The sequence below is a fragment of the Triticum dicoccoides genome, chromosome 1B (genome assembly GCF_002162155.2).
Source record: "Triticum dicoccoides isolate Atlit2015 ecotype Zavitan chromosome 1B, WEW_v2.0, whole genome shotgun sequence".
Lineage (NCBI taxonomy): Eukaryota > Viridiplantae > Streptophyta > Magnoliopsida > Poales > Poaceae > Triticum > Triticum dicoccoides.
Window position 1 is genome coordinate 407,395,720 of NC_041381.1, and position 26,619 is coordinate 407,422,338.

The window sequence follows — 26,619 nt, forward strand, 5'->3', positions numbered from 1 at the left end:
GCGGGAGAGCGAGGAGCGGGGCGCTCCTGCGCTGCGGGCGGCGGCGCGGGGTCGGGCCGACCCGGGCCCAGATGGGCTTGCACGGGCCACGGGCGGGCTCGGGCGGGCCGCGGCGAAGTGGGGAAGCAGGGGCGCGACATGGCAGCGCCTGGTTGGCTGCGCGCGTCGCCTGCGGCGGGGTTGGACGATGGGGGCGCGACAAGTGGCAGCGGGGTGCTGGCTGGGCACGGATTTCGAGGAGAGGATGTGGGAGGCGGCTGGCTGATGATTGGGGGCACGGATTTCAAGGAGAAGGGAGGAGAAGGCCAAAATGGCATGTGGGGGTGTATAAATAGGCATGGGTCTAGGGTTACGGGGATTTCCTCCGTTTTCGGACCGTTCGATCGCCATCGGTTGGCTCCGGAGCGGAGAGGGTCTAGGTGAGTGGATAGTGGGCTGTGAAGAGTAGTTGGGCTGAGAGGAGAGAAGAGAAATGCAGCCCGGCGGCAGTTTTCGGAGAACGAAAACGTCCAACGAAAATACCGACTATATCGCGGTTATAAATATGACGGTTGGGCAGTCAAACGAACTCCGAATGCAACGAAATTTGGCAGGCGGCCTGTCTACACTATAATAAGACCGCATGACAAGTTGCAACCCATTCCGAGAACATTTTTATGCCACTTATAAAATAATATTTCAGAGGTGCCACGGGCGCGTGCGAGTGTGGTCTGGACTCCGAACGGACAACGGAGAGAACCGGGAGGACCCGAACGGATGCAAGTTTTGAAAAACATGCATATGAAATGCAGATGATGACATGGCAAAATGCAACACGCAAGCAAATGACATGGCAACGAAGGCGAATAACTGGCAGACACCTGGCGCATCGAATCCGGGGTGTTACAATGATCTTCCAAGATAGTTTTATGAGCTAACTTAAGAGTGTTTAGTTCTTTAGTTAGGCTCTCAATCTTCTCCTTATCATTGTCATTCGTTTTATCTTGATTAGCATGATTATTTGACGTTTTATCATAGTATTCATCACTAGAGTTGTCAACAAGTAAATCATCATCACCTAACAAGTCATCTTCATCACTATTGAAATCAACATACTCGGGGTGTGATACCTTTGGGCCTTTAGCCATGAAGCATCTTCCAATTCCTTAATTTCGTGAGTCAAATATGTCGTAGGAGTTGGTTGACACAAGTGCTAGACCGGCAACACCTTCATCTTGAGTATATTCGGAGTCGGAGTGATAGCTTCTCTCGGAGTGATTGTTGGAGTCGGATACCCATTCACCAACATGAGCATGATGTCTTTGTTTTGTGTAGCTCCTTGATGACTTGTCCTTCCTTTTCGAATCCTTGCTTCTCCGGGATGTTCTTCGTTCATAACGATCATCTCTGCTCCTTCTTTCTCTTGATGGTGATTCTTCTCTTCTACTTCTTTTTGGAGAATCTTCTCTTCTTTTGTAGGGAGCCGTACACTCATTGGAATAGTGTCCGGGTCTTCCACAATTGTAGCAATTACGCTCACGAGTAGAAGATCTTTTGTCATTGTAGGACCTTGACTTGGAACTTCTTTCCTTGCTTATACTCTTGTAGAACTTGTTGAAGTTCTTCACCATTAGGCTCAATTCTTCATTGAAGGTTTGTTTCTCACTTGATGATGTGGGATCTTCACATGAGGCTTTGTAAGCACCACTTGACTTGTTGTGGAGCTCCTCCTTATCCTTGAGTGACATCTCATGAGCAACAATTCTTCCAATGACTTACGTTGGCTTGAGATCTTTGTAATTGGGCATCATTTGGATCAATGTGCATACGGTATCATATTTTCCATCCAGGGCTCTTAGGATCTTCTTGATGATGAATTTGTCAGTCATCTCTTCACTTCCTAAGCCGGCAATCTCATTTGTGATAAGAGCGAGCCTAGAGTACATCTCAGCGACGCCTTCACCATCCTTCATTTTGAACTTGTCAAGTTGACTTTGAAGCACATCCAATTTGGATTCCTTGACGGAGTCGGTACCTTTGTGTTCTACTCATGCATATAACATCTACGCATAGACCTGGCTCGGATGCCATCGTTGGGGAACGCAGTAATTTCAAAAAAAATCCTACGATCACGCAAGATCTATCTAGGTGATGCATAGCAACGAGAGGGGAGAGTGTGTCCACATGCCCTCGTAGACCGAAAGCAGAAGCGTTTCATAACGCGGTGAATGTAGTCTAACTTCTTCGTGATCCAACCGATCAAGTACCGAATGTACGGCACCTCTGCATTCAGCACACGTTCAGCTCGATGACGTCTCTCGTGCTCTTGATCCAGTTGAGTATGAGGGTGAGTTCCGTCAGCACGACGGCATGTCGATGGTGATGATGATGTTACCGGCGTAGGGCTTCGCCTAAGCACTATGATGGTATGATCAAGGTGTGTAACTGTGGAGGGGGGCACCGCACACAGTTAAGAGAAACTTGTGTGTTCTAGGGTGCCCCCTGCCCCCGTATATAAAGGATCAAGGGGGAGGTCGGTCGGCCCCTAGGGGCACGCCCAAGGAGAGGGAGTCCTACTAGGACTACTAGTTCTAGTAGGATTCCATCACAAGGAAGAGGGGGAAAGGAAGGAGAGGGAGAGGGAGTAGGAAAGGGGGGCGCCGCCCCCCTTCCCTTGTCCAATTCAGACTCCAGGGGGCGCACCAGCCCTCCTGCGGCCCTCCTCTCTCTCCACTAAGGCCCATGGTGGCCCATTAGTTCCCTCGGGGGGTTCCGGTAACCCCTCCGGTACTCCGATTTTGCCCGAAACTTTCCGAAACTCTTCCGGTGTACGAATAACATGATCCAATATATCAATCTTTATATCTCGACCATTTCGAGACTCCTCGTCACGTCCGTGGTCTCATCCGGGACTCCAAACAAACTTCGGTCATCAAAAACACAAACTCATAATACATATCGTCATCGAACGTTAAGCGTGCAGACCCTATGGGTTCGAGAACTATGTATACATGACCGAGACACATCTTCGGTCAATAACAAATAGCGGAACCTGGATGCTCATATTTTCTCCTACATATTCTACGAAGATCTTTATCGGTCAAACTGCATAACAACATACGTTGTTCCCTTTGTCATCGGTATGTTACTTGCCCGATATTCGATCGTCAGTATCATCATACCTAGTTCAATATCGTTACCAGCAAATCTCTTTACTCGTTCCGTAATACTTCATCTTGCAACTAACTCATTAGTCACAATGCTTGCAAGGCTTATAGTGATGAGCATTACCGAGAGGGCCCAGAGATACCTCTCCGAAACACGGAGTGACAAATCCTGATCTTGATCTATGCCAACCCAACAAACACCTTCGAAGACACCTATAGAGCATCTTTATAATCACCCATTTACGTCGTGACATTTTATAGCACACAAAGTGTTCCTCCGGTATTCGGGAGTTGCATAATCTCATAATCTGAGGAACTTGTATAAGTCATGAAGAAAGCAGTAGCAATGAAACTGTAACGATCATAATGCTAAGGTAACGGATGGGTCATGTCCATCACATCATTCTCCTAATGATGTGATCCCCTTCATCAAATGACAACACATGTCTATGGTTAGGAAACATAACCATCTTTGATTAACGAGCTAGTCAAGTAGAGCCATACTAGGGACACTATGTTTTGTCTATGTATTCACACATGTACTAAGTTTCCAGTTAATACAATTCTAGCATGAATGATAAACATTTATCATGAAATAAGGAAATGAATAATAACTTTATTATTGCCTCTAGGGCATATTTCCTTCATTCCGAGCCTCTATGCCACAGCACCGGCACGATAGTCCTCTCTTCCGTGCTTGCCGCCGGGGACGTCGTCACCGGCTTGGACGCCACCGTGGAACGTCCAGTAACTCTTTAGCTGCCCCTTGCGCTTTATGTGTTCGACGCATTGTCCGACCCGATTTTTTGTGATTCATTTGTGGGGAGAATGATGAATTCTGATGCTTCGTCGGATGAGGAGTATGGATCAATGGAGCTTGATCAAATGATTCAAGATGAGTTCTTCGATTCGTTGGATTCGGATGAAGAAGTGGACATGATCATGCAAGAGGAAATGGACCAGCAGGTGGAGCATATTCTCAACTTCAAGGTGTAGGATCGAAAGTATGTCTAGAGGGGGGGTGATTAGACTACTTGACCAAATAAAAATCTAGCCTTTTCCCAATTTTAGTTCTTGGCAGATTTTAGCAACTTAGCACAAGTCAAGCAATCAACCTACACATGCAATTCTAAGAGTATAGCAGCGGAATGTAAAACAATTGCATATGAAGGTAAAGGAAGGAGTTTGAGGAGGCAAACGCAATGTTGACACAGAGATTTTTTATCCGTGGTTCCGATAGGTGGTGCTATCGTACATCCACGTTGATGGAGACTTCAACCCATGAAGTAAACCTGGGCAAACATCGGGCCGGTCCGGGTTTCGGGCCGGGCTTGTAAAAGCTCGACCTTCATTTCTCAAGCCCGAGCCCGGCCCGAAGCCCGAAATACTCCATATTTTCAAGCCCGAGCCCGGTCCGAAATCAAGCCCAAAGCCCGAAAGCCCGGCCTGAGCGCTGTTTTTTAGTACGCGCACGTGCAAGCCCGGCCCAAAGCCCGAAAGCCCGGCCCAAAATATAGAAAAATTGAAGCCCGAGCCCGGCCCGAACTATCTTTCGGGCTGCAAAACAAAGCCCGAGCCCGGCCCGAATGTCAAGCCTGGCCCGGCCCGGCCCGGGTTTTTCGGGCTGGGCTGCCCATGCCCGGGTTTTACCATGAAGGGTACCGGTTGCGCGAGTCCACGGAGGGCTCCATCCACAAAGAGTCCACGAAGAAGCAACCTTGTCTATCCCACCATGGCCGTCGCCCACGAAGGACTTACCTCACTAGGGTAGATCTTCACGAAGTAGGCGATCCCCTTGCCCTTACAAACTCCTTGGTTCAACTCCACAATCTCGTTGGAGGCTCCCAAGTGACACCTAGCCAACCTAGGAGACACCACTCTCCAAGAAGTAACAAATGGTGTGTTGATGATGAACTCCTTGCTCTTGTGCTTCAAATGATAGTCTCCCCAACACTCAACTCTCTCTCACGGGATTTGGATTTGGTGGAAAGAAGGTTTGAGTGAAAAGCAACTTGGGGAAGGCTAGAGATCAAGATTTATGTGGTAGGAATGGAATATCTTGACCTCAACACAAGTGTAGGTGGTTCTCTCTCAGAAAATATATGTTGGAAGTGTAGGCATGCTCTGATGGCTCTCTCCACGAATGAAGAGTGGGTGGAGGGGTATATATAGCCTCCACACAAAATCTAACCGTTACACACAACTTACCAAACTTGGTGGGACCGAATCGTGAAACTCGGTCAGACCGATTTAGTAAATAATGTGACCGTTAGGAATTTCGGTGGGACCGACATGTCAACTCGGTGGGACCAATATGGTTAGGGTTAGGGCATAACATAATCTCGGTGAGACCGATTACACAAACTCGGTGAGACCGATTTTGGTAATAGACACACAGAGAGTTGGTCAGGCAAACACGGTGGGACCAATTCACTCATCTCGGTTGGACCGAAACGTTACGAAAGGGAAACAGTGAGTTTGCATTGCAATCTCGGTGGGACTGATCGCTCATCTCGGTTTGACCGAAACGTTACGAAGGGAAACAGAGATATTACAATCCCATCTCGGTGAGACCGAGATCCCTATTGGTGAGACCGAAAAGACTAGGGTTTGTGGCAATGGCTATGACAAATGAACTCGGTGGCGCCGGATAGACAGTTTTGGTGGGGCCGAGTTTGACTTTTGGTTTGGGACATATGTGGATGTGAGAAAGTAGTTGAGGGATTTTGGAGCATATCACTAAGCACTTTGAGCAAGAAACTCATTAAGCAACACCTCATCCCCTCTTGATAGTATTGGCTTTTCCTATGGACTCAATGTGACCTTGGATCACTAAAAGTAAAATGTAGAGTCTTGTGCTTTGAGCTTGAGCCAATCCTTTTGTCCTTAGCATTTTGAGGGGTCCACTTTTCTCATCCATGCCATGCCAATCATTGAGCTTTCTTGAAATATTTATCTTGAAATAGCATTAGCTCAATGAGTTATATGTTGTTAGGAATTACCAAAACCACCCAGGGATAGTTGCACTTTCACAAGGGCTCAATCAAAGGGAGAAGAGTGATCAAACGGGATAGGGTCTCTAGAGCACGGCTACTGCACTGAGAGTACTTTGCTCTGAGCCCCACTTTTCTGGATGATCCATGGTTTCATCGGCATTTTCTCATGCGGAAACCATTATTTTTGCGCATTATGGAGGGAGTGGAGGCACACGATGACTACTTCAAGCCCACAAGGGATTTTTGCGGCCAACTTTCTTTGTGTGTTAAGCAGAAATGCAGGGCTTCTCTGAGGATGCTTGCACTTGGTACTGCCACATATGTCGTTGCTGATATGGTCCGGGTGGGGGAGCACATGCGTGGAGACTACTGTCAAGTTTGCCCATGCCGTAGTTCAGGTGTTTGGAGCAGAGTATCTGAGGGAACCAAAGGTGCAGAACATAGAAAAGTTGTTGTCTATTGAAGAGGCCAGAGGGTTTTTAGGAATGTTCGGATCAATTGATTGCATGTATTGGCAATGGAAGAACTGCCCCAAAGGTTTGGGGGGAATGTATCAAGGTCACACCAAAGAGGCCGCCATCATATTGGAAGCAGTGGCATCACATGACTTATGGATTTGACATGCTTTCTTTGGAATTTCGGGTTCTCACAACAACATCAACGTGCTTCAACGATCTCCTGTGTCCAGGAGGCTTTGTAATGGATAATCGCCGCCATGCAAATACACTGTCAACGGCTGTGGCTAAAACATGAGATGCTATCTTGCCGATGTCATCTATCCTCAGTGGGCGGCGTTGTGAAGACTATATCTGAAGGCAACAAATAAAGCCACTTTGCATCAATGCAGGAAGCGGCTAGGAAGAATGTGAAGAGGGCATTCGGAGTGCTTTAAGCTCGTTGGGGAATTGTTTGTGGAGGTACAACGCTGTGGGAATCAAAAACTTTGTAGCAGCTGATGACATGTCGTGTTATTTTGCAGAATATGATTGTCGAGGATGAGGGTGATGGTGTTGCAGAAATCAATGATTTTGAAGCGCCTGCAGCACAAACTCAAATCCCGGAAGATCAAGATGCAAACCAGCTTATGAATCTTCTGCAGATGCATCAGAATCTTCGAGATCGTCAGATGCACACGCAGCTACTAAGTGATCTTGTGAAGGATATGTGGACCCACAATGAAACCAAAGAGTTAATGTTTGAGTTGTGCACTTAAAATAAATTTTATGTAAGAACTGTATATATTGGCTACCAATATGTGTTATTTATGTGTGGTATTGGCGTGTATGATGGACGTGCATGAATTTGCATGTATTTGAGAGTCCATATTTAAGATATATGAATGTCGGGCACAAGATACTGCGGGAGTGCCCGATAAGTCCGCAGACATATAGGAGACCGAATTTGTCAAGTTCGGCTGTAGATGCTCCTAGGTGTGCATGAGATGGACAAGTTCTACTGTCCGTACAGAAAAAGGATGTAACACGCAGCTTGCACGCTCGTGTCGGTCGGCGTTGGATCGAGGAGAGATATATGATCCGTTTAGCTTTAAAAAAAAAGAGGAGAGATATATGATCCGACCGGGCCAACTGGAGCGAACGCGACAGGCTACCGAAGCACGCATGCATGTCACTTGCATGTACACACACGATCTTCTCCGTAATAGATAGGGTTCCCGTGATATGCACATTTGCATAATGGATTACGCTGCTGTAGATAAATAATTCATTTAGTTTGGTCGCTAGCTCCCGCTAAATCTCGGGGCGGTGTACGTGCACGTGAGGGCGCACATGCACGGTCGCGCGGTGGCGGTGGCGGAGCGCGCATGGTCGATCGCTCCATCGAACCGCATTTATGGCTAGCTAGCGAGGTGGTAGAGCAGGAAGAAAGGAGCGACAGTGGAACCGTATATGTGATGATGCATCCATATGGGGATCGATCGATCGGTGCCACCGACAGATTGATTGATCCGTTGCCAGCCAGTCTGGCAGTGGCAGATTAAGCCAAATCGTCGTCTCTACGCGTGACGATCGAGTGATACTCTATCTACTGTCTGCGAGTGAGCGGCTACTAGCAGCTATATCTAGCTTGATTTCACTGGCCTTGGCCTAGGTACTAGCTTCTACATATGGTCGATTCACTCACTGTGCCGCACGGCTGCCGGCCAACAAAACCGACGCATCTTTGCTGTGGTCACGGGCGGGCGGGCGGTCCAGTATTTTCTATTCGGTGCATGTACCAAAACTCATGCAGCAAAACTAGAGTTGCTACTTTCGCCCCGGTGCGTGGGGCTTCATCCCCTTGGGTGGCAAAATCCTAGCTCCTGTCGTTGTACTGGACTACTGGTATGCATGAGCGTAATTAAACACGATTAACAGCTGACAGATATTTACTTGCATGCGATTGCAATTTCCGCGTCCACATTTTCTTTCATTTTTGTGGTGAAGGACTGCGCGTCCACGGCTTGGTGTGGACGAGTGAGGCAGTCGTTGTGGGTGGTGGCGCACCCACACGCTCACTCACTCCCTCACTCCTCCACCGAGCTGACTGACTAAATGCGATCCGCCAAACCCATCTTGCTGTAATGCCACACTAACAGCCGAGACAAAGCCAACAATGTGATGTATGACCGGCCACATCGAATTAAAGAAAGAAATTCCCTGCAGTGTACCTGTGTACGCGCGTAGATGTGCAGCTACACTCTAGCCATATACTCCCTCTGTTCCTAAATATAAGATATTTTAAAGATTTCACTATGCACTACATACGGAGCAAAGCGAGTGAATCTACTAAAATACATATGTCTATATACATTCGTAGCGTAGTCCATAATGAAATCTGGTTTTATATCTTGAAACGGAGGGAATACGTACCGCGGCGTGCATGGGCATCCACTATTCCACTAGTCCGTTGACGTTGAACATACAGGGAAATGAGTCAATCTTCGCAATCAAGACGAAACAGTCGGTCTAAATAAGCATGTGACTTGTTTTCACTAGATGTACCTACATGACGGTAAATCATTTGCAATTATTGATGTTTTGCTTTGGGTTGGCCGAGTCGGGGCGTTTCCAATTAACCCATGATAACAATGCACTCAGTTGTTATTGAGGGAGGAAGAAGACGACGATGGTGATGGGAGTGGGCGCGTGCCTAACCGTCGTCAATGAGGTCTTTAAAACTCCCCGAGTGTCCGGCCTACACAAACAGAGGGCGGCCAGGCCACCGCTAGAGATACTCCCATAATTGCCTGCCCAATCAGCCTGCCAATTCTCGTTTGTTATAATCTGGTCGTTTTGTTTAGGCGTGATAATCCTTCTATTTTTATATTCATTCAGATCTAACCTAGTAATGGAGTAGTAACGTAAATCTCCTTGGCGTGCCGAGAGCCGATCAGCCCACACGCATCTGCCTTCCTTCCCGGCTAGCAGCTATATATCGACCGACCAATCGATCGTGTTCAAGACCTCGCAACCTCTGCTCCCTGGTTCCGTTCGTTTGGTTCCAAACTTCCAATTCAGCCCAAAGGTACGTCTTTTGTAGTAGTATAAGAGAGATTTCATCGTCAATCTTCAGGTATCCTCGATAATTTCGTTGCGTATCCGGTCCGGAAATCGCGTGCGTATTCTCGTACGGGGTTTGTTACCGATTCTGATGCCCTGCCCTCAACAAACTTTAAAAAATCAGACCCAATCCCATCCGCAGGGCAGAGGGCAGGGCGATGAAGTACAGCAAGGAGGCCAAGCCCGAGAGGGCGGGCGGCGGCGGCGGCGGCGCCAGGGCCGTGCCGGTGGCGCTCATGCTCCTCCTCCTCTGCGGCTTCTCCTTCTACCTCGGCGGCATGTACAGCACCGGCCGCACCTTCACCTTCTCCTCCACCACCACCAGCATCATCCCCATCGTCTCCACGGCGAAGCAGGAGGGCTCCGCGATCGCGCTCGCCATTGCCAGGAACGGCAACGGCGACGACGAGGTCGAGTTTTCAGAGTGCCCCGCTGATTACCAGGACTACACCCCCTGCACCGACCCCAAGCGCTGGAGGAGGTACGGGAACTACCGGCTCAGCTTCATGGAGCGGCACTGCCCGCCGCCGCCGGAGCGCGCCGTCTGCCTGGTGCCCCCGCCGCGGGGCTACAAGCCGCCCATCCGCTGGCCCAAGAGCAAGGACCAGTGCTGGTACCGCAACGTGCCCTACGACTGGATCAACAGCCAGAAGTCCAACCAGCACTGGCTCCGCAAGGACGGCGACCGCTTCACCTTCCCCGGCGGCGGCACCATGTTCCCCAACGGCGTCGGCGCGTACGTCGACCTCATGGCCGACCTGATCCCCGGCATGAAGGACGGCAGCGTGCGCACCGCGCTCGACACGGGCTGCGGCGTCGCCAGCTGGGGCGGCGACCTGCTGGCCCGCAACATCCTGACCGTGTCGCTGGCGCCCAGGGACAACCACGAGGCCCAGGTGCAGTTCGCGCTGGAGCGCGGCATCCCGGCCATCCTCGGCATCATCTCCACGCAGCGCCTGCCCATCCCCTCGGCCTCCATGGACATGGCGCACTGCTCCAGGTGCCTCATCCCGTGGACGGAGTTCGGCGGGCTCTACCTGATGGAGATCCAGCGGGTGCTCCGGCCCGGCGGCTTCTGGGTGCTCTCGGGCCCGCCCATCAACTACGAGAACCGGTGGCACGGCTGGAACACCACGGTGGAGGCGCAGAAAGCCGACTTCGACCGGCTCAAGAAGATGCTCGCCAGCATGTGCTTCCGGCTGTACAACAAGAAGGGCGACATCGCGGTGTGGCAGAAGTCCCTCGACGCCGGCTGCTACGACAAGCTGACGCCGGTGACCACCCCGGCCAAGTGCGACGACAGCGTCGACGCCGACGCCGCGTGGTACGTGCCCATGCGCTCCTGCGTGACCGCGCCCAGCCCCAAGTCCCGCGGCAAGGCGCTGCCCAAGTGGCCCCAGAGGCTGAGCGTCGCGCCGGAGCGCGTCTCCGTTGTCCCCGGCGGCAGCGGCAGCGCCATGAAGCACGACGACGGCAAGTGGAAGGCGGCCACGAAGCACTACAAGGCGCTGCTGCCCGCGCTGGGGAGCGACAAGGTGCGGAACGTCATGGACATGAGCACCGTCTACGGAGGGTTCGCGGCGAGCCTCGTCAAGGACCCCGTGTGGGTCATGAACGTCGTCTCCTCCTACGGGCCCAACTCCCTCGGCGTCGTCTACGACAGAGGACTCATCGGCACCAACCACGACTGGTACACATTACCTCTTCCAACTGCATCCTGCTCGGCACTCTGTTCCACATTGTCAGAATGGAATTAATCTGCTGATTCTTATTAGGTGCGAGGCCTTCTCCACGTACCCACGGACGTACGATCTGCTGCACGCCGACGGCCTGTTCACCGCAGAATCACACAGGTATGTAATGTGCTGCAGAATCTTGCCGCCCAGATATTCAGCCAAGGAAGATCTCAAGTTGCTAACCGATTGTCCATGGCATTGCAGATGCGAGATGAAATTTGTGCTTGTTGAGATGGACCGCATCCTTCGTCCGACCGGCTACGCCATCATCCGGGACAACCCCTACTTCCTCGACTCCGTGGCCTCCATCGCCAAGGGGATGAGATGGACCTGCGACAGGCACGACACCGAGAACAAGGAGAATGAGAAGGAGAAGCTCCTCATCTGCCACAAGCAGCTCTGGTCGGCAAAGAAGGCATAGCTGCGAACCAGCAGTCTCAGTGACAGGAATTGACCATGATCCCACGGAAAGGCGAGGGCGATTCATAGTCGACACTTTGATAGAACAAGGGGGGGTTCATAGTCATCAAAATAAACTACATGAGTAATATAAATATAGTTTTATCATATTCATATATAGGAGGATCCAATAGTTAGCTATTGATCACACAACAGTTGATTCTTTTTCTTTGCGGAAAAACCAGGGGAGGTAAAGTTTGGTGAGTCACCTGTAAGTTGTTATCCGAATACTGTATGCATGTCCTATAGCTAGTCGGTACTGTGATTGTAATCGAGCAATCAAGCGGGGTGGCTATAAATATTATTTATTCAAATATTTATGGAGCACGAAGTGATAGTGATGCAGTGTCATTCCTTGCCCCAGAGCAGCGATGAGTTGGTTGTGTGTTGCTGTCAGTCAGCCTGGTGCGGTGCAGCCAATGTGTACCTCACCACACCCCAATCTCTTTGTTTTCTAGTTATACCGCCTTGTCTTTGTAGCACTGACACTGCAGGCGCAGAATTTGCAATAGGCACATCACGCTCGATTTGATTACAACAGTAGAGGCCAGTTGCTGGAGCAAGAGATGCATTGCATAATTGACCAAATGGCTGCTGAATAGAGTGGTGGCCACCATGGGTTGGGCGGAGTGGCTTTCCCTTCATTGCTTCCGCTCCCATTTACCTTCCCGTCTACCGTCTCGCTCTCGCCGCTCCAGCACCTGCCTTGACGACTTGCTGCCGCCAGCTCGTGTCCCGTGCCTCGAGCCCGACCCCGGCCCGTCCAGCTCCGGGTCTCCCATGCTGCTGGTGTCGCCGCCGGAATCCCTGCTTCCCTCCGCGTTCTCCTCGTAGCCACCATCGCTGCCACGGTCGCGAGATTGCAGTATCGTAGGGAACGACGATGGCCTTGATGCACCGCCCATCACGACCGGTGATTGACCCTCGTGGCCTTGGCCGCGGCTTCCCTCCTGCTGCGCGCCTCTACTGTTATCCCTTTCGCGGTATCTCTCCCTCGCCCGGCTGCGCAATGTTGCCAATCACACAGATGTTGCGATAGATAGTACCAGGAATGGGCGAATCGGTAGAATCGATCAATACCTGCTGGGGTTGGCTGAGAACTCCCGCCTTGATGACCGCCCCAACTCAACCTGCTCCAGCTCACGTTGAAGCTCTCTCTGCACAAGTCAATCAGCACGGCATGTGATGCAACAAGAAAAACCAACGAAATGGCTTGCTAAGTCTGGAGCTACAGCTATTCTCTTTGGATTGATGCGTCATGGATCGATGGCAAACAAAACATGCCACAACACCAATAAGCAATTTCAGTTTCAAGGGGTAAAATTGCAACATGTACCTGAGTTTGTTTCTCCCTTTCCATATCGAGGTTATATTGCAGTTCCCTAGACTTCACACGCTCGAGATCCAGCTGTCGCTGCCTTTCGATGTCACGCTCCATCTCAAGACTTCTTTCCCTGCAAAGATAATACAACGAGAAAATAAGAACAAGCACATATAATGATGCAGAGGCCGAGGATTTGAACCTCCTTTCCGAAAGAAGAAAAAAATGTCGTCATCTCTGACATATATCAAATGAAAAGGCAACAGCTCCAAACCTATCAAGCTCTTGCATAAGCTCCATTTCCTTGCAACTCGTCTCTTCCAAGTACTTTTCACGAGTATGTCTGATAAGCAATTTCTTCTGTCGGCGTGCTATAATTTCCTCTCTGAGCTTGGACCGTTCTCTATCAAGTAAATACATGTTAGCTGCATAACAAGTAACGCTGACAATAAGTTCCAATGATTCTATCCATCAAACAAAAAAGTTTCAATGCTTCAAAATTAAAATTAAACTGGTGCAAGAAAATGATACTATTCATGGATAGACAAAACTTTCTTATGAAGCTTCGTATTAAAACTTATCACTCCCAAGGCCCAGAAAAGGAATAGGATTTAGAAATTTAGTACTCCTTATTATGCAGCACTTCATGCCTCCATCAAAACCAATGACTTGCTTCATGTAAATCATAATGGTCTCTGAGGTAAATCTTTAACCATTATTTTTGTTGGGAATATTTGTAAAGCAAGGTAAGAGTACTAAAATTGCTGTACTTATCATAATGAGTCTAATCTTCACAGTGCAAATTTAAACTTTAAAAAAGGTTGCATTGTCAAAGGTAAAAAAATACACCCGCACCCACACACTTCCCACGGTAATAAGAATGTTTTGCCCAGGGAAAGTAACTGTCAGGAGCTTGAGGAATAAGGTACACTTGGACCAGGTGTAAAATGTGATATGTCAACTTACAGGGACCGTATATCTTCACGGATCTGCTGAAGCTGTTTATTAACTTCACTACTATCCTTGTAATCTGTAGATGTAATTACATTACTGCACATTAAGGGAACAATATTCATAATAATAGTCCTTAATAGTCACTAATCTTACATGATAACACGCCTGGAGCCACAGTATCCTGAGGACGTCCGACAAATTTCTGAACTGCTTTCTCGTTTTTAATAAGCTCCAATTCAATCTCAGCTTCTTCAAGTTCCTTGGTATTGTAATTATTTAAGTGTCAGTAAGATATTGAAAACATGGCGGCCAGAAACCCTGGTTGTATCTCTAACCTGACATTCCTGATCAGATCTGATTGAGAAGAACTCAAAGTAGGACTCAACAGAACTCAAAGAGGACAACACCTATCAAAAAGGATTCACAAAAGCAGGTTACCAGCATAGCATGGACTGGAGCTTGAAATTAACACCCTATGTGCACAGCAACTTAGGGTATCAGGAGTATATATTTGAACAAAAATTACAAGCATGCCAGTGCTGCCTATTCCAGTCTTGCTTGCAAGCATTTTCGTTTTCTGGAAGATGAACATGAATTCCAAAACTTTCAAACTAACAGTAATTGTTGTTATTGCATACTAGTACAAAAAATTCTTCCGTCAAGAATTCTAAAGGTCAAGGTAATTTGCTCCAAGCCTCAAACAATGACTAGAAGTTTGCTATTTGAAGAAGTATTAAGCACTTATATTGTTAGGTACAAAAGTGCACGCACACTCATCAATGTGAACCTCTGTTGAGTTTAGAACTGAAACTGTGATGGATGGCATAGACTTAAGTAATAAAGCAGAAACAGAAGTAACAATGCTATAGATGCAAAATATGCATTTCAGAATGAATCATAAGAAAGATTATGACCTGAAGAATTGATTCACGGATATCCTTATAATCAGTGTTCACTGGTTTTGTAGTAGATCCTGCGAGAAGTTCTTTTACAACCTAAAGAGACACAGAGTCAGTACTCGGTAGCCAGAACATGCACAAAATAATATTGAAGTTAGAGCGAGACCGTTTTAGCATCAGATTCAGTTCTTAGCTGACATAGAGCTCGACAGAGATCTTTCTCGACATCATCAAAACCTCCTAATAATACATCAGAAAATAGTAAATAAAGTACTTGAATAATCAGTTGTTAAGGTTGAGCCCCACATAAGGGCACAGGTACAACATAAATGTGGGTAATCGAGAAGCATTAATTTACCAGTTAGTGATGTTTGCATGTTTTCCAATTTCCTCCAAACACATTCAGGAATCAAAGCAATATCTTCAGAAGAAGAATAAAGACATGCCTTTGAAAGCAACAGTAACGACATTCGTGTCAAATAGCCCTCTTCAATTACACATGAAAGTTGCCCCACACCTTTCAGGATACTGTCACTTGATGCAAGAAATGACCGCAGATGATTTTTATCAACAAATGGAGCATATTCAGTGAGCAAAGCCATCGCATGATTCCTTAATAGCATAGAAGAGTCATAGAGAGCCAATGCTACTATTCTGTTCCATGTATGAGTAACCAAATGGGACGTCATTGTTGAACCAGATCCGACTTCAGCAGTACTCGCCAAGTGAATAATCCTCCCAAGTTGCTGCAATGCAACAGAGCGTTGTTCTGGTTCGGCGTGACTCAACATTGTACAGAAAAGATTAATCAACGAGGTTTCACTATTCTTGAGGTCTTCAATTCCACCCGAAACCAATAATGATAACCACTTCTCTGTCTGCAGTCTCCAAGATATCCTAGGTGCATGAGAGCAGAAGTGCTCGATTGCTGAACAAGTGGCACTAAGAACATTACCCCAAGCAAGAACATTAGGTAGTTTAATCATATAGTCAAGCATAGAGGATGCCACCTGCCAGCACTGCTTTTCCTGATTTCCTAAAATGGTTTCTGCAAGACCTTCAAGAGCACTCTCCCAGTGTTTTTGTACAAGCTCCACCTCTTGCCTAGTGCTACTAGAAATTGTGTTTCCTTGAGTAACAGCTTTTAAGCATTTCGCATACAGCAAACACTTTGCCATCAATGAAGACAGCCTAGAGGCCAACTGATGGTGCCATTTCCAGCTACTCTCAATTGACAGAGTAAGATGTGAAATGACCTTCTCCAGGGCATCACAAAATTCTATAATACAACCAGCAGGTGGCCCCTTCGACTTTTCCGCATTGTCTGTGGATTTAACTAGTAGCTGCTCTGCACTATCTTGTGAATTCTTCTCAAGTCGCATCATGGCATCCCCACTTATGGAATTTGCAGCCTCCCTAGACTGTTCTCTCACAGAAAGGATGATGATACCAAGTAATTCAATATTCTGAACTAGTATAGTTACACAACCATCAATAAGTGTATGAAAGCCTTCAAGATAACTACACAGCAGTGATGGTGGATCAGAACTAATAGAGTCTACCCATACTAGCAAGGAGTCCAATATTTCAATCCTCCTCTTAAAGGACAGATCAGGAAGCAGAGACCCCAGAATGAAGATCAGCAATGGGACCTGAATCTTATCACTGGTTGCATCCTTTGTATGTTTACCACACCGGATAATTTCAAACAATTCTTCAAAACAAATCAACTCAAAATCACTGCAGTCAGTTATATGACCCATCACTTTTTCATCATCAGTTCCCTTCCTTAAGAAGTAAGATATCAATGGCTTCAGCAGACACAATACAGAGTCAAGGAAGGCCACATCAGCATAAGAAGCTCTACAAAGTGACACAAGAATGTGCACTACCCTTGGCATTTCAGGAACAATAGCCTCCAAGTGCTCAGAAACAACCGACTCGAGTAGATAGAAAACAACAGCCTTGGCATTAGCAGCAATATTACCTCTCAAAGAACTTGCTCCGTTTGCAAGTACAAGATGCTCCTTGATGCCTTCAAGGTAAGGCCACATGCACATCTCAGAAAACCAACAAAGAACATCTTGTACTGCACTTTTGGGGAGACATTTTAACTGCAAACCAACAGCTTCCAAAATGGTCTCTCCAAATCCGTGAAACAGTCTGCTCATGCTTGGAAAAAAGAAATGTAGTTCAGGAAGTAAAATCTGAAACAGTTTGTTCATGCTTGGTTTATCTGACAACATAGATTCCTTCTTAAGAAGCAAGTAATTATTGCAAGCAGATTGCTCAGTGTCCGCAGACTTGACCTTCTGAGTTGCAACTCCATCCATTAAACTAAGTTCATCAGTGAAAATTGACAGCAAAGTTGTAAGCTGTGAGAAATCAGAGGCAAGAAACAGTCTCTCATTTAAATATTCCTTGGCATAACGCGATACTGCCATCCATCCAAGAAATCGAGGAAGTGGGCTAGAAAACCTGGAAAATTCTGATATCTTATGCACCCATGCTGATGGAGGAACTAAGCTTCTAAAACGAAAACCATCTTTTTTAATGCTGACAAGTTCTCTAGTATTGTCACTACCAGATGAAGCCAGAACCAGCTTCTGGAGAAGTGCCCAACGTCTTTGTAAACCATGTAATTTTACATTATCCAATTTCTTATCCCCTGCATTAACTGAGCTGTAAACACATGCAAGCTGTCGGTTGAGGTTTCCAGCAGAATTCAATATGATATCGATCACATTATCTGGTGGACAAAATAGGTCAGTTGCTGAGTGCAACAAGAACAACAAGCTATCAAGAAGAATTTCATTAGCTAAATGCCCTTTCCTTCCAAATTGCTTGATAATAAAGTGCCAAAGCAGAGCTTGGTTCTTTCTGACCAAAGTTACAGCATCCACAAGGTCTGTAACTTCTGGTGAAATTTCTATAGCTTGCTTGTCATCCTCAGCATCATTTGGATAGACTTCACCGTCGGGTATCTTTGCATGGTATTCACAGTCAAATTTTGCAGCTTGCAGGAGTAAATCTAGGACAGCTCTATCCCGTTTATTCTCCAAACAGTGCACTGTCGCTAGATCTAAATCTTTCACACACAAATCTTTCAACTCGAAGGAGGCATTCCGTTGTATCAACTCCGAATGAGTACGTTCAATTCGATCCAGAGGCTCTGAATTAAGCCGTAAATCCAAGAGAAAAAATGGATTAACATAGCATTCTGCAGCTAATAGCAAAGCATCAATTCCGGCATTATGCCCCTCAATTGTTGGTTCCTGTTGCATGCACAGATTCAGTGCTAAGCGACGAAATTCTAGAGCTCTTAATTCACAGTTCTCTTGGTTCAGCAGTTGTAGATAATCAGCCCGTGCATCATTGTAATCATCAGCAACAGTATCTTCCAACTGGAAAAGGCCAGCTGGTAATTTTACATTGGTTTTCCTGCCCTCAGGGATGTTCTGGTCAAAATTTGTATGTACTTTATCATGGTCTTCTTGCAGAGTATTTGTCAACTCAGATTGCTTCAATTCTTCAGGAGCAAATAAAGAATTGTACTGTTCAAAACTTTCTATTCTCATAGCTATTTCAGATGTGTCTCGCCCGTCAACAACTTCAGGGTTGCAAGAATGTGGTGCTGGACAATCTGAAACCGCCAAAGCTACTTGATCAACCTCGGGCAATGAACTTTTGCAGAGGTCAACGTCAGGTGGGAGTGGCATATGAGGATCCAAGATAGAAAGAAGTATACTGCAAGTTAAAGTTAGATTTAGTGTATTTTACTAGCATACAAAGCAACTTTATAATAGGCCTAATGATGAATTTGCTCAATACATTTTCATGTGCCCGATCTAAATATTTGACAAGATAATGATGTTGCACAAATTGGTCCCTCAACTTCCACTCATGGCTCGTTTTGTCCCCTCAATTTTTGGAAAGAGCAAATTAGTCACCGACTTCCAGAAATAGTTCAATTTTCGCTAAAGAAATATTTGTTTCAACCAACGCCACAAGCTGAGTTGGTGGGACATGTACACACTAAGTTGGCCAACTTGAGTGTCAATTCAGTTCATTGCCTCTTTTAAACAACTTCAAGAGTCTAAAGGGCAACTTAGCAGCAGTTCATTTAAACCGAAGTAAGTGAAGTGTAAACGAAAAGTTTATGCATTAGCCAAATATATATTGTTGCTATAAAGTAGGAATATGAATGTGTGAGTTGTGACCAAGGGATTAACTATTAGATAATTATACAAGTATTTGCTTCTCATCAATCAGCATAGGTTATTACTCACTGTACTCGTAACCTTATGTTGCACCTGCATGTACATATAGCTTACCAACCTTGGGGCAACAGCACCTCGCCGCCATTCAAGTTCCAAAGAAGGGAGTACAGCAGGATTCTTTGCAGCTGTACGAATAATGTTCAAGGCCATATTGCAAACTTTTGCCTGTTTCTCCAGATATATAGCAGACACACCACCAAATGATATTCTGTCTTTCATTGCACTTATAGCATGATCAACAAAAGGATCTAGCATCTCCAGAATGAAAAGTATTTTATGCTTGACTTCCTGAAAGTAGGCAGTTATAGGATGCATGTTCAAGAAGTATTACAACAATCACTGAGAAATATCAGGAAATGAAAGATGGATTACTTTGTATTCTGCGAGAACATCATCCATATTCCCTGATACGGCCAATAAAATATACTTCAGCGCCGCACGAGAACGGGAAAGAGATTGCCCAACTCCCTGACCAACGTCACACATAAATCAAATCATCTGATTACCACGTGCATATGGAAAACAGTAAGCAATTTAACAAAACCAAACATTATGCTGATTCAGGATGATGCAAAAGTAAAGTATCATAGTCATGATGGAGACTGTAACACTACAAACTCTCCTCGAACAACTGGGTGTTTCATCTTAAATACAGCACAGCAAGACATACTAGCTTAAAACAATAGTACACCCCTTCAAAAGTAGTACCCAAAAGGAGATAAAACTTAAACTGAAGCATTATTTAGTTTATTTGTTATGTATAGGCACAAAAGTAGGCCCTAAAGAAAGGATGCAAAATATGCCAGATTACATCACTAAAAGATAATTTTCTAGATTCCCAGCATTGCTCATGTAGACTAGGTTTCCAACACACATACCTGGATAACACCCAAGAGATCCTCCAGAAGTTCAACTGCAAGATCTACCTGTTTCATGAGTATATAATGTCATAAATAGGAACAAATTATAAAAAACATAACTGTGGACAAAATCATAAAGACCTTTGCTGTGATCATGGGCACCCAAGGTGATAATGGTCCCCTGCACAAATCAAGCAAAACACATGCTGCTTTTGCCTAGTAGTGAACATAAGAAACATGTCAACAATCTACTGAAGAGAATAAATACTTCTACAATAGAGAGTTCAGAGTTGCAGAACGAACATGTGATGGCAGGTATGATGAAAGATAACCAGCACAGCCTCTGAGAAGAGGATGAAAAACTGATGATACCGACATTGACACAATCTGCAGCCACAAATACCTTGAGAAATGGTAAGTGATGCCACTAATGCATGAAGAAGAAAACAGATCATATAATTCGAGGTACCTGGGAAAGAGCATTGTGAACATCTGGATGGTTCCATTGGCTAAAACAATCATCAATCTGTTCGGTAGGGCCAGCACTAAATGGAGGACGAAGTGCTATGAAAAACACACAAGAGCAACATCATATTATCAGATTCTACAAAGGCATACATGCTGTATACTGACACCCTTGCAGGTAGATCTGCCCCCATTTTTTTTACTTTTAGAAGGGGTGCAGTTGGTTTATATTTAAACCTAAGAACATCAGTAACCAAGAATTCATAGGATAAAATCCTGGAAAATGCAGACAAACTAACATTTGATTGGACTCAATCCATAGTCTTTAGCCACAAGGCATGGGTGTCGCACTAAATGCGCTAGCCAATGGCCATGTAGGCCTTGCATCTTTTTAATATGGGATATTAACATGCGGGAAGGTGTAGCTTGTTTGGTAGCCAAAGTTGTTACTCAATCATACTTCTGCTAATTCTCATTTAAGAGTAGTAAGAGAAGCTAAAAAGCATTAAGTATGTAAGGTCATCTCCCAGTCAATACCTGGAAGAAGTGCTTGAACAAGCGGTAAGACAGACCACATGTCTGAAGTAGTTTCAGCAAGCTTGCAACCTAGTTGAGGCTGCAAGCACAATCAAGAAAATAAAACCAGCCTTTTAGAACAAAAGGTAACATGGAAATTGGAAGATATAAGAATGACACAATATGACAAAGATAACCTGTGATGCAGCTGCATACAGTACATGAAGAATGCCTTCTTCAACAGCAGCAACATCCAAAATATTTAGAAAAGAGCCATCGAAGTGATTTTCCGATAAACTAAATTCTTCTCCAAACAAACTAGAGTAGTTTGTATAAGGCACTAGGCTGGAAGCATCACTTTTAGGAATTTCATCAGAGACTTCACTCGAAAGCATGCCACCATTAGGTATTGGCTCATCAACGAATGGCTCAGGCTCCAAAAGTTTTTGGAGCACCCTTGATGCCTTAGTTCAAAAGAGGCAAATGTTCAGAAAATACTCCGAGAGGAAAAAGTACATGACCAAAGAAGACACAAAAAAATGGTCAAAGAACATACTCGATGGCAGACAATTGAGAGAGTTTTGTCTTTGTGTGCTTTCCTTAAGAGTAGTATAGCTGTTTCAGATCGAAATGCCAGCATACATGAAGCAGGCTGAACAGAAGATGGACTCCGTGCTCTCCTAGGTTGTGCCTGTACAAAAATAAAGAATTAAGAACACAAAAAGCGACCAAAATGAGTGCATATGCGCTGTATGTTTCTATGCTCCCCAAGGGAGATACATCCGACTTGAATGTGGTTGCTAATCATTTACTGCTTAACCACCTTAACTTCCCTTATTCGTAGGTGACAAATTCCTTTGAAGGGCACAGAGATGCTCTCCATGGAATAAAAACCTAGAGATGAGTATCATGCATGATAATTGAAAAAGATTTTTGTAAAATACAAGTCATGAATTGGTAGTTTTAATAACAGGACGGAGCGCTAAAATAAGTTACCAACTTTTAATTTTCATATTATCAAACTCCATATCAATTGTTGCAGAGCAATAGGTCTTCTACTATTGTAGTTTTAATTGGAAGAATTACCAGAAAATAGGTCCTTGGTGTTAAAGCTGAATGGCAGAGCACAGACAGTAGGACCACAGGCGCATAATCCAGATGTAAAATGGTACTAGCTTGCTAGCCCTAAATAAGACCACATGTTCGAACAAAGAACATTTGAATATGACTTATGTTTAAATACTTTAAACCATCAGGAAAACAGATACAACCAGAAATCACTCAGTTCCTTTTTCTACACATAAATTGGCAGTCACACAGAATAGGCTGGCTGTTTAGCAGTTCAGGTCATAAACCAGCGAGAAATATTCGTGTTCTCGTGCATTTGCAAGCAACCAACAAACTGGGCAGATGTCAGTGCTCAGTGTTTCACTACAGGGGCATGGCCAACAAGGAGTTTGTGCAATGTGATGACATAAATTAATGGAAGATCCTGGATAACATCAACCTAACACACTCCTACAGAACTCCAACAGCCTTTTTGTGAATTGAACTAGAAGTTGCTGACGAGACATGGTTATATCTCATGTTATAGTTTAGCAGTTGCCAGAATGCAACCATAAAATCATCTACCTCAGCTACGTTAAATAAACACTCCTGCAAATATTCTCTAGTTCCTATCAGTCAAGGTAGCTCCAATCTCGGGTGGTCTTTTCAGAACTCACAGAGGGGGGTGTATACAGTTAGTTAGTCAGCACTCAGTGCTATGGATAGTTAATATTCATTCAGAAAGAGATGTGCAGAAGATAAATGACTTGTTCCTATACACATTTTACATAACTGGAAAGCTATGTATGACATAGAGTGGAGGTGCAGTACCATGTAATTAAGCTTTCAGCATTCATAGTTCTTACTGTAGCACACTACGATAGCACATACCCAAAACTATATAAAAGGATAAAACAGAAGTGTGCGGAAAGAATATTTACATGCCTCGAAGTTTGAGGAAACAGTTGGAATAGAAGCCAGGCTAGTCTTTAGGGTATCTGAATCAACAGAAGCAATCGACGTTTTTGTAGCATCCCTGTAAATTTGGGGGGATGTGTCAATCAGATAGCATTGCTCGCACACAGGTGGGTGCACGCACGAGGGGGTGAACAGTAGTGCACATGCACATAATGTATGCAAACTAGAGATAAAGACTGGCAAATAAGCATGTATGAGAAATGGGCCACACCTTTCGTTTATAAGGTTGAGGATTGGATAAAATGGGCCAGCAAGCAGAGCCAAAAACCGAACACTGCCCTCTGGGGTGTCTGTGATGCTATTAAGGTCAGCCTGCAGTGTGATGAGCAGCCAGCCAGACGGTTAAAAGGGGACACATGGGGGAAACAGCAAAATTACTAGCTTATAGCCTAGGAGCAAGACTAATTTTACCTCAATCTGGGGCAGAAACGGTGGTAGCCTGCTTGCAATATCTTTGAGTAACTAGATTTAATTTGCAATACAATTCATTCATCGGGATGGAGATACGTTAGCAAGACAAACATGAGAAATAGAGCAAGTAGAACACACACACACATATATATATATGGCAGAGCTACCTGGAGATGCATATTGTGCGAAGAATGAGATTGTTTCTGCGAAGAGGATATTTGTGGTAACAAGTGGTTGACAAGAGGTTGGAATTCAGGTTCCAGGCCAGGTACAGGGATTCCGGTGAGCTGGATGAAGTAGATGGCAATGGGGCTTCCGCGCAGACAAGAGATGCGGACGTAGCGGCAGGGGGTGTGGTTGGCCGGGTACACCATGTCGCGCTTCGGAGCTTCGCCGCGTGGGCGAACCTTGACGAAGGCCTCGGGCTTGTAGCGCAGCCCACCGGTGACCTCCCATTCGAGGACGGACTTGTTGTAGATGCGGATGTGGGAGACGAGGCACGGCTCGTTGAGCTCGAGGAGGATCCACTCCTTGGTGTTGGTGGCGGTGGACCAGTGGGAGCGGAGGTCGGGCTCCAGCACGTTGGCGGCCTTCTGCCCCGACGACTCGCGGGAACACGCCTTCACCCGGAAACCCAGAGCCACGCCACCGTCGCTCCACTCCTCCCCCCTACCCTCCCTCTCCCTCTCCGGCGTCGCCTCCATGGCTTCCCTAGTTCCCTGTCCGTGGCCGCGATTGGCTACTCTACTCTGTAGCAACACACACCGAGGGGGGAGGTTGAAGACGACGGGATGGGGGTATTCGCTGGGCCAAGAGCCCGAGATCGATCGGGCCTTTAACGGCCCATTAAGCGCTACCAAAACTTGTGTGACATTGTTTAGAGCATGTCTAGTAGAACCCTCAAACCCTTAAGGCCTCGTTTGATTTCAGGTTTTCCCCCCGGGATCCCTGCCTGTTCCCCGGGCTGGGAACCCACGAGCCAACTTAGCCCTAGGTTATCCACCCGGTCATTTGACGGCCCACGGGATATTGGTAGCCCGGCCCTTTTCACGCCTTTTCCCTGGAAGAGCCTTCCACGCCTTCAGTGGTCGGGGACGAAACCCTCGCTCTTTCGGTCTCGCGAATGAGCGGCGGCGGCGGCAAGATTCGAGAGCGACGCACCACCACGCTCTGCCCTCCTCCGTCCAAGGCTCCGCCCGGCAACCGGAGGCGACGCACCACCGCCTACACCTTCACGACTTGCTCCTCCGGCGGGGGCAACGGCGACCGGGGTCATCATCCTCCCTCTTCCCGGATCTCTCTGCCTCCAAGCTTCACTCACCTCCGGCGAAGACGACGGCCATAGATCATTCTCCTCTTTCTCATCAAGGTTATCCCCTCCTCCTCCTCTTCCACTCACTATTTTTCTTTGCCATGGTGATTTCTTTCCTGCTACACGCACTGACGAGCGTCTATACAGATCTCTCCTGTTTGAGGTTTGTACCCCAAGTGAGCAGCTGTACTGAAGAACATCGAATGCTTTGAAGTTCTCTATCTATCCTGACCTCACAAGTGAGCACAACCACCTTTACCTCCCTGTGATGCTAATCTATATGCACAATGTTCTAGTATATTGTGAAGAGGGCAAATTTGTTTGTAGGTGGGTTCGTTCAAGGAGGTAGGATTGATGCAAAATGGTAGTTGAATGACACATGAGATGAACTATACCATAGAAATCTCGGTGGTCACTATGGTTGTAGGTGGGATGGGTCTGCTGCTGTTTTGGTTTGGCGTGGGTAGCTGAACATGTTCGGGTGGAAGAAGATGTTGCTTGCTGGGTTAAGATTGTTGATGGCAATAAGAAACTAGTTCAGTATTTTTTGGGGTGATGAAAAACTAGTTGAGTTGAGCGTGTTTGTTTTTTTGGTACCCATTGTGTACTAGTTGAGTGAAGGTTGCTTGTGTAGACTATATATGCAAGTCTGATGGATACTGCTTTTGTTGCTCCTGTTGGTCCCTAGTCTCTAGTTGCTGCTGTTGCGGGCAAAAATGTTCGTCTGCTCCTTGATGGATATGATGTGATGCCATTCTTTGGTTGATGAAGACTACACTTGTTTTATCGATTTGTCGTTGTGGCTAGCTGGCCGGAGTTCACATCTCTTTGATTGACTGACTATAGTTGATTTGTCGCTCTGTCGATTTGAGGTGTTACTACCTTGTATTGTTTGAGGTGTTACTACTGAGTCCAGTCGCATACTTGTTGTAGTTTTGTTTGTTCGTTCATTTCAACTTGTGCTACCTACTGCCAAAATTTGATTGATCCTCCTGACTGGTCATTGTTTTCTAGTAGGTATTGATTTTTGGGTCTACTCTATTTAGTTATCTATATGTATCTATTCATTATTTTATCGTGTTTCAAATGCAGGTGCTCTGACATTAGAAGTTGGCTTTATCCGAAAACTTTGTGTTCAATTGCTTGGTGCCTTTTGATTCGTCGATCATTGAGAAGTGTAACGCCCCGGATTCGATGCGCCAGGTGTTTGCCAGTTATTCGCCGTCATTGCCATGTCATTTGCTTGTGTGTTGAATTTTATCATGTCATCATGTGCATTGCATTGCATACGTGTTCGTCTCATGCATCCGAGCATTTTCCCCGTTGTCCGTTTTGCAATCCGGCGCTCCTATGTCCTCCGGCGTCCCCCTTTTGTCTCCTGTTGTGAGCGGGTGTTAAACTTTCTCGGAATGGCCCGAGGCTTGCCAAGTGGCCTTGGTATAGCACCGGTAGACCGCCTGTCAAGTTTCGTGCCATTTGGAGGTCGTTTGATACTCCAACGGTTATCCGCGCAGCCTGAAACCCCCTTTCTCTTTGCAGCCCAACACCCTTCCAAAGTGGCCCAAAACCCATCTAACTCCCCTCCATGCTCTCGGTCGTTCGATCACGATCGTGTGGGCGAAAACCGCTCCTCATTTGGACTCTCCTACCTCCCTCTACTTATAAATATGTGCCCCCCC

General features: G+C 46.2%; 2 protein-coding genes across 3 annotated transcripts; one reads left to right on the forward strand and one right to left on the reverse strand.

Annotated features, from left to right (window-relative positions):
* The first annotated feature begins 9,354 nt into the window (after nucleotides 1-9,354).
* On the forward strand, nucleotides 9,355-12,213 carry LOC119337967 (probable methyltransferase PMT21). Its single transcript, XM_037610257.1, has 4 exons — nucleotides 9,355-9,667; nucleotides 9,845-11,392; nucleotides 11,478-11,555; nucleotides 11,643-12,213. Exons 2-4 carry the CDS (start codon nucleotides 9,861-9,863, stop codon nucleotides 11,857-11,859), a joined length of 1,827 nt encoding a protein of 608 aa, XP_037466154.1. The 5' UTR covers nucleotides 9,355-9,667; nucleotides 9,845-9,860; the 3' UTR covers nucleotides 11,860-12,213.
* LOC119337955 lies at nucleotides 12,187-24,413 on the reverse strand. 2 transcript variants are annotated; one of them, XM_037610247.1, is made up of 23 exons: nucleotides 23,796-24,413; nucleotides 23,629-23,679; nucleotides 23,429-23,529; nucleotides 23,185-23,275; nucleotides 21,749-21,883; nucleotides 21,390-21,656; nucleotides 21,214-21,292; nucleotides 20,681-20,775; nucleotides 20,515-20,598; nucleotides 20,353-20,427; nucleotides 20,230-20,277; nucleotides 19,724-19,819; nucleotides 19,410-19,639; nucleotides 15,430-18,818; nucleotides 15,238-15,311; nucleotides 15,087-15,167; nucleotides 14,508-14,579; nucleotides 14,338-14,431; nucleotides 14,185-14,248; nucleotides 13,493-13,621; nucleotides 13,234-13,351; nucleotides 12,978-13,054; nucleotides 12,187-12,899 (listed from the first exon to the last, which is right to left on the reverse strand). In XM_037610247.1, exons 1-23 carry the CDS (start codon nucleotides 24,330-24,332, stop codon nucleotides 12,539-12,541), a joined length of 6,348 nt encoding a protein of 2,115 aa, XP_037466144.1. In that variant the 5' UTR covers nucleotides 24,333-24,413; the 3' UTR covers nucleotides 12,187-12,538. The 2 variants fall into 2 exon arrangements, with proteins under 2 accessions (XP_037466144.1, XP_037466135.1); XM_037610238.1 differs by having other exon boundaries at nucleotides 14,326-14,431; nucleotides 23,796-24,412.
* Between the last annotated feature and the right edge of the window lie 2,206 nt (nucleotides 24,414-26,619).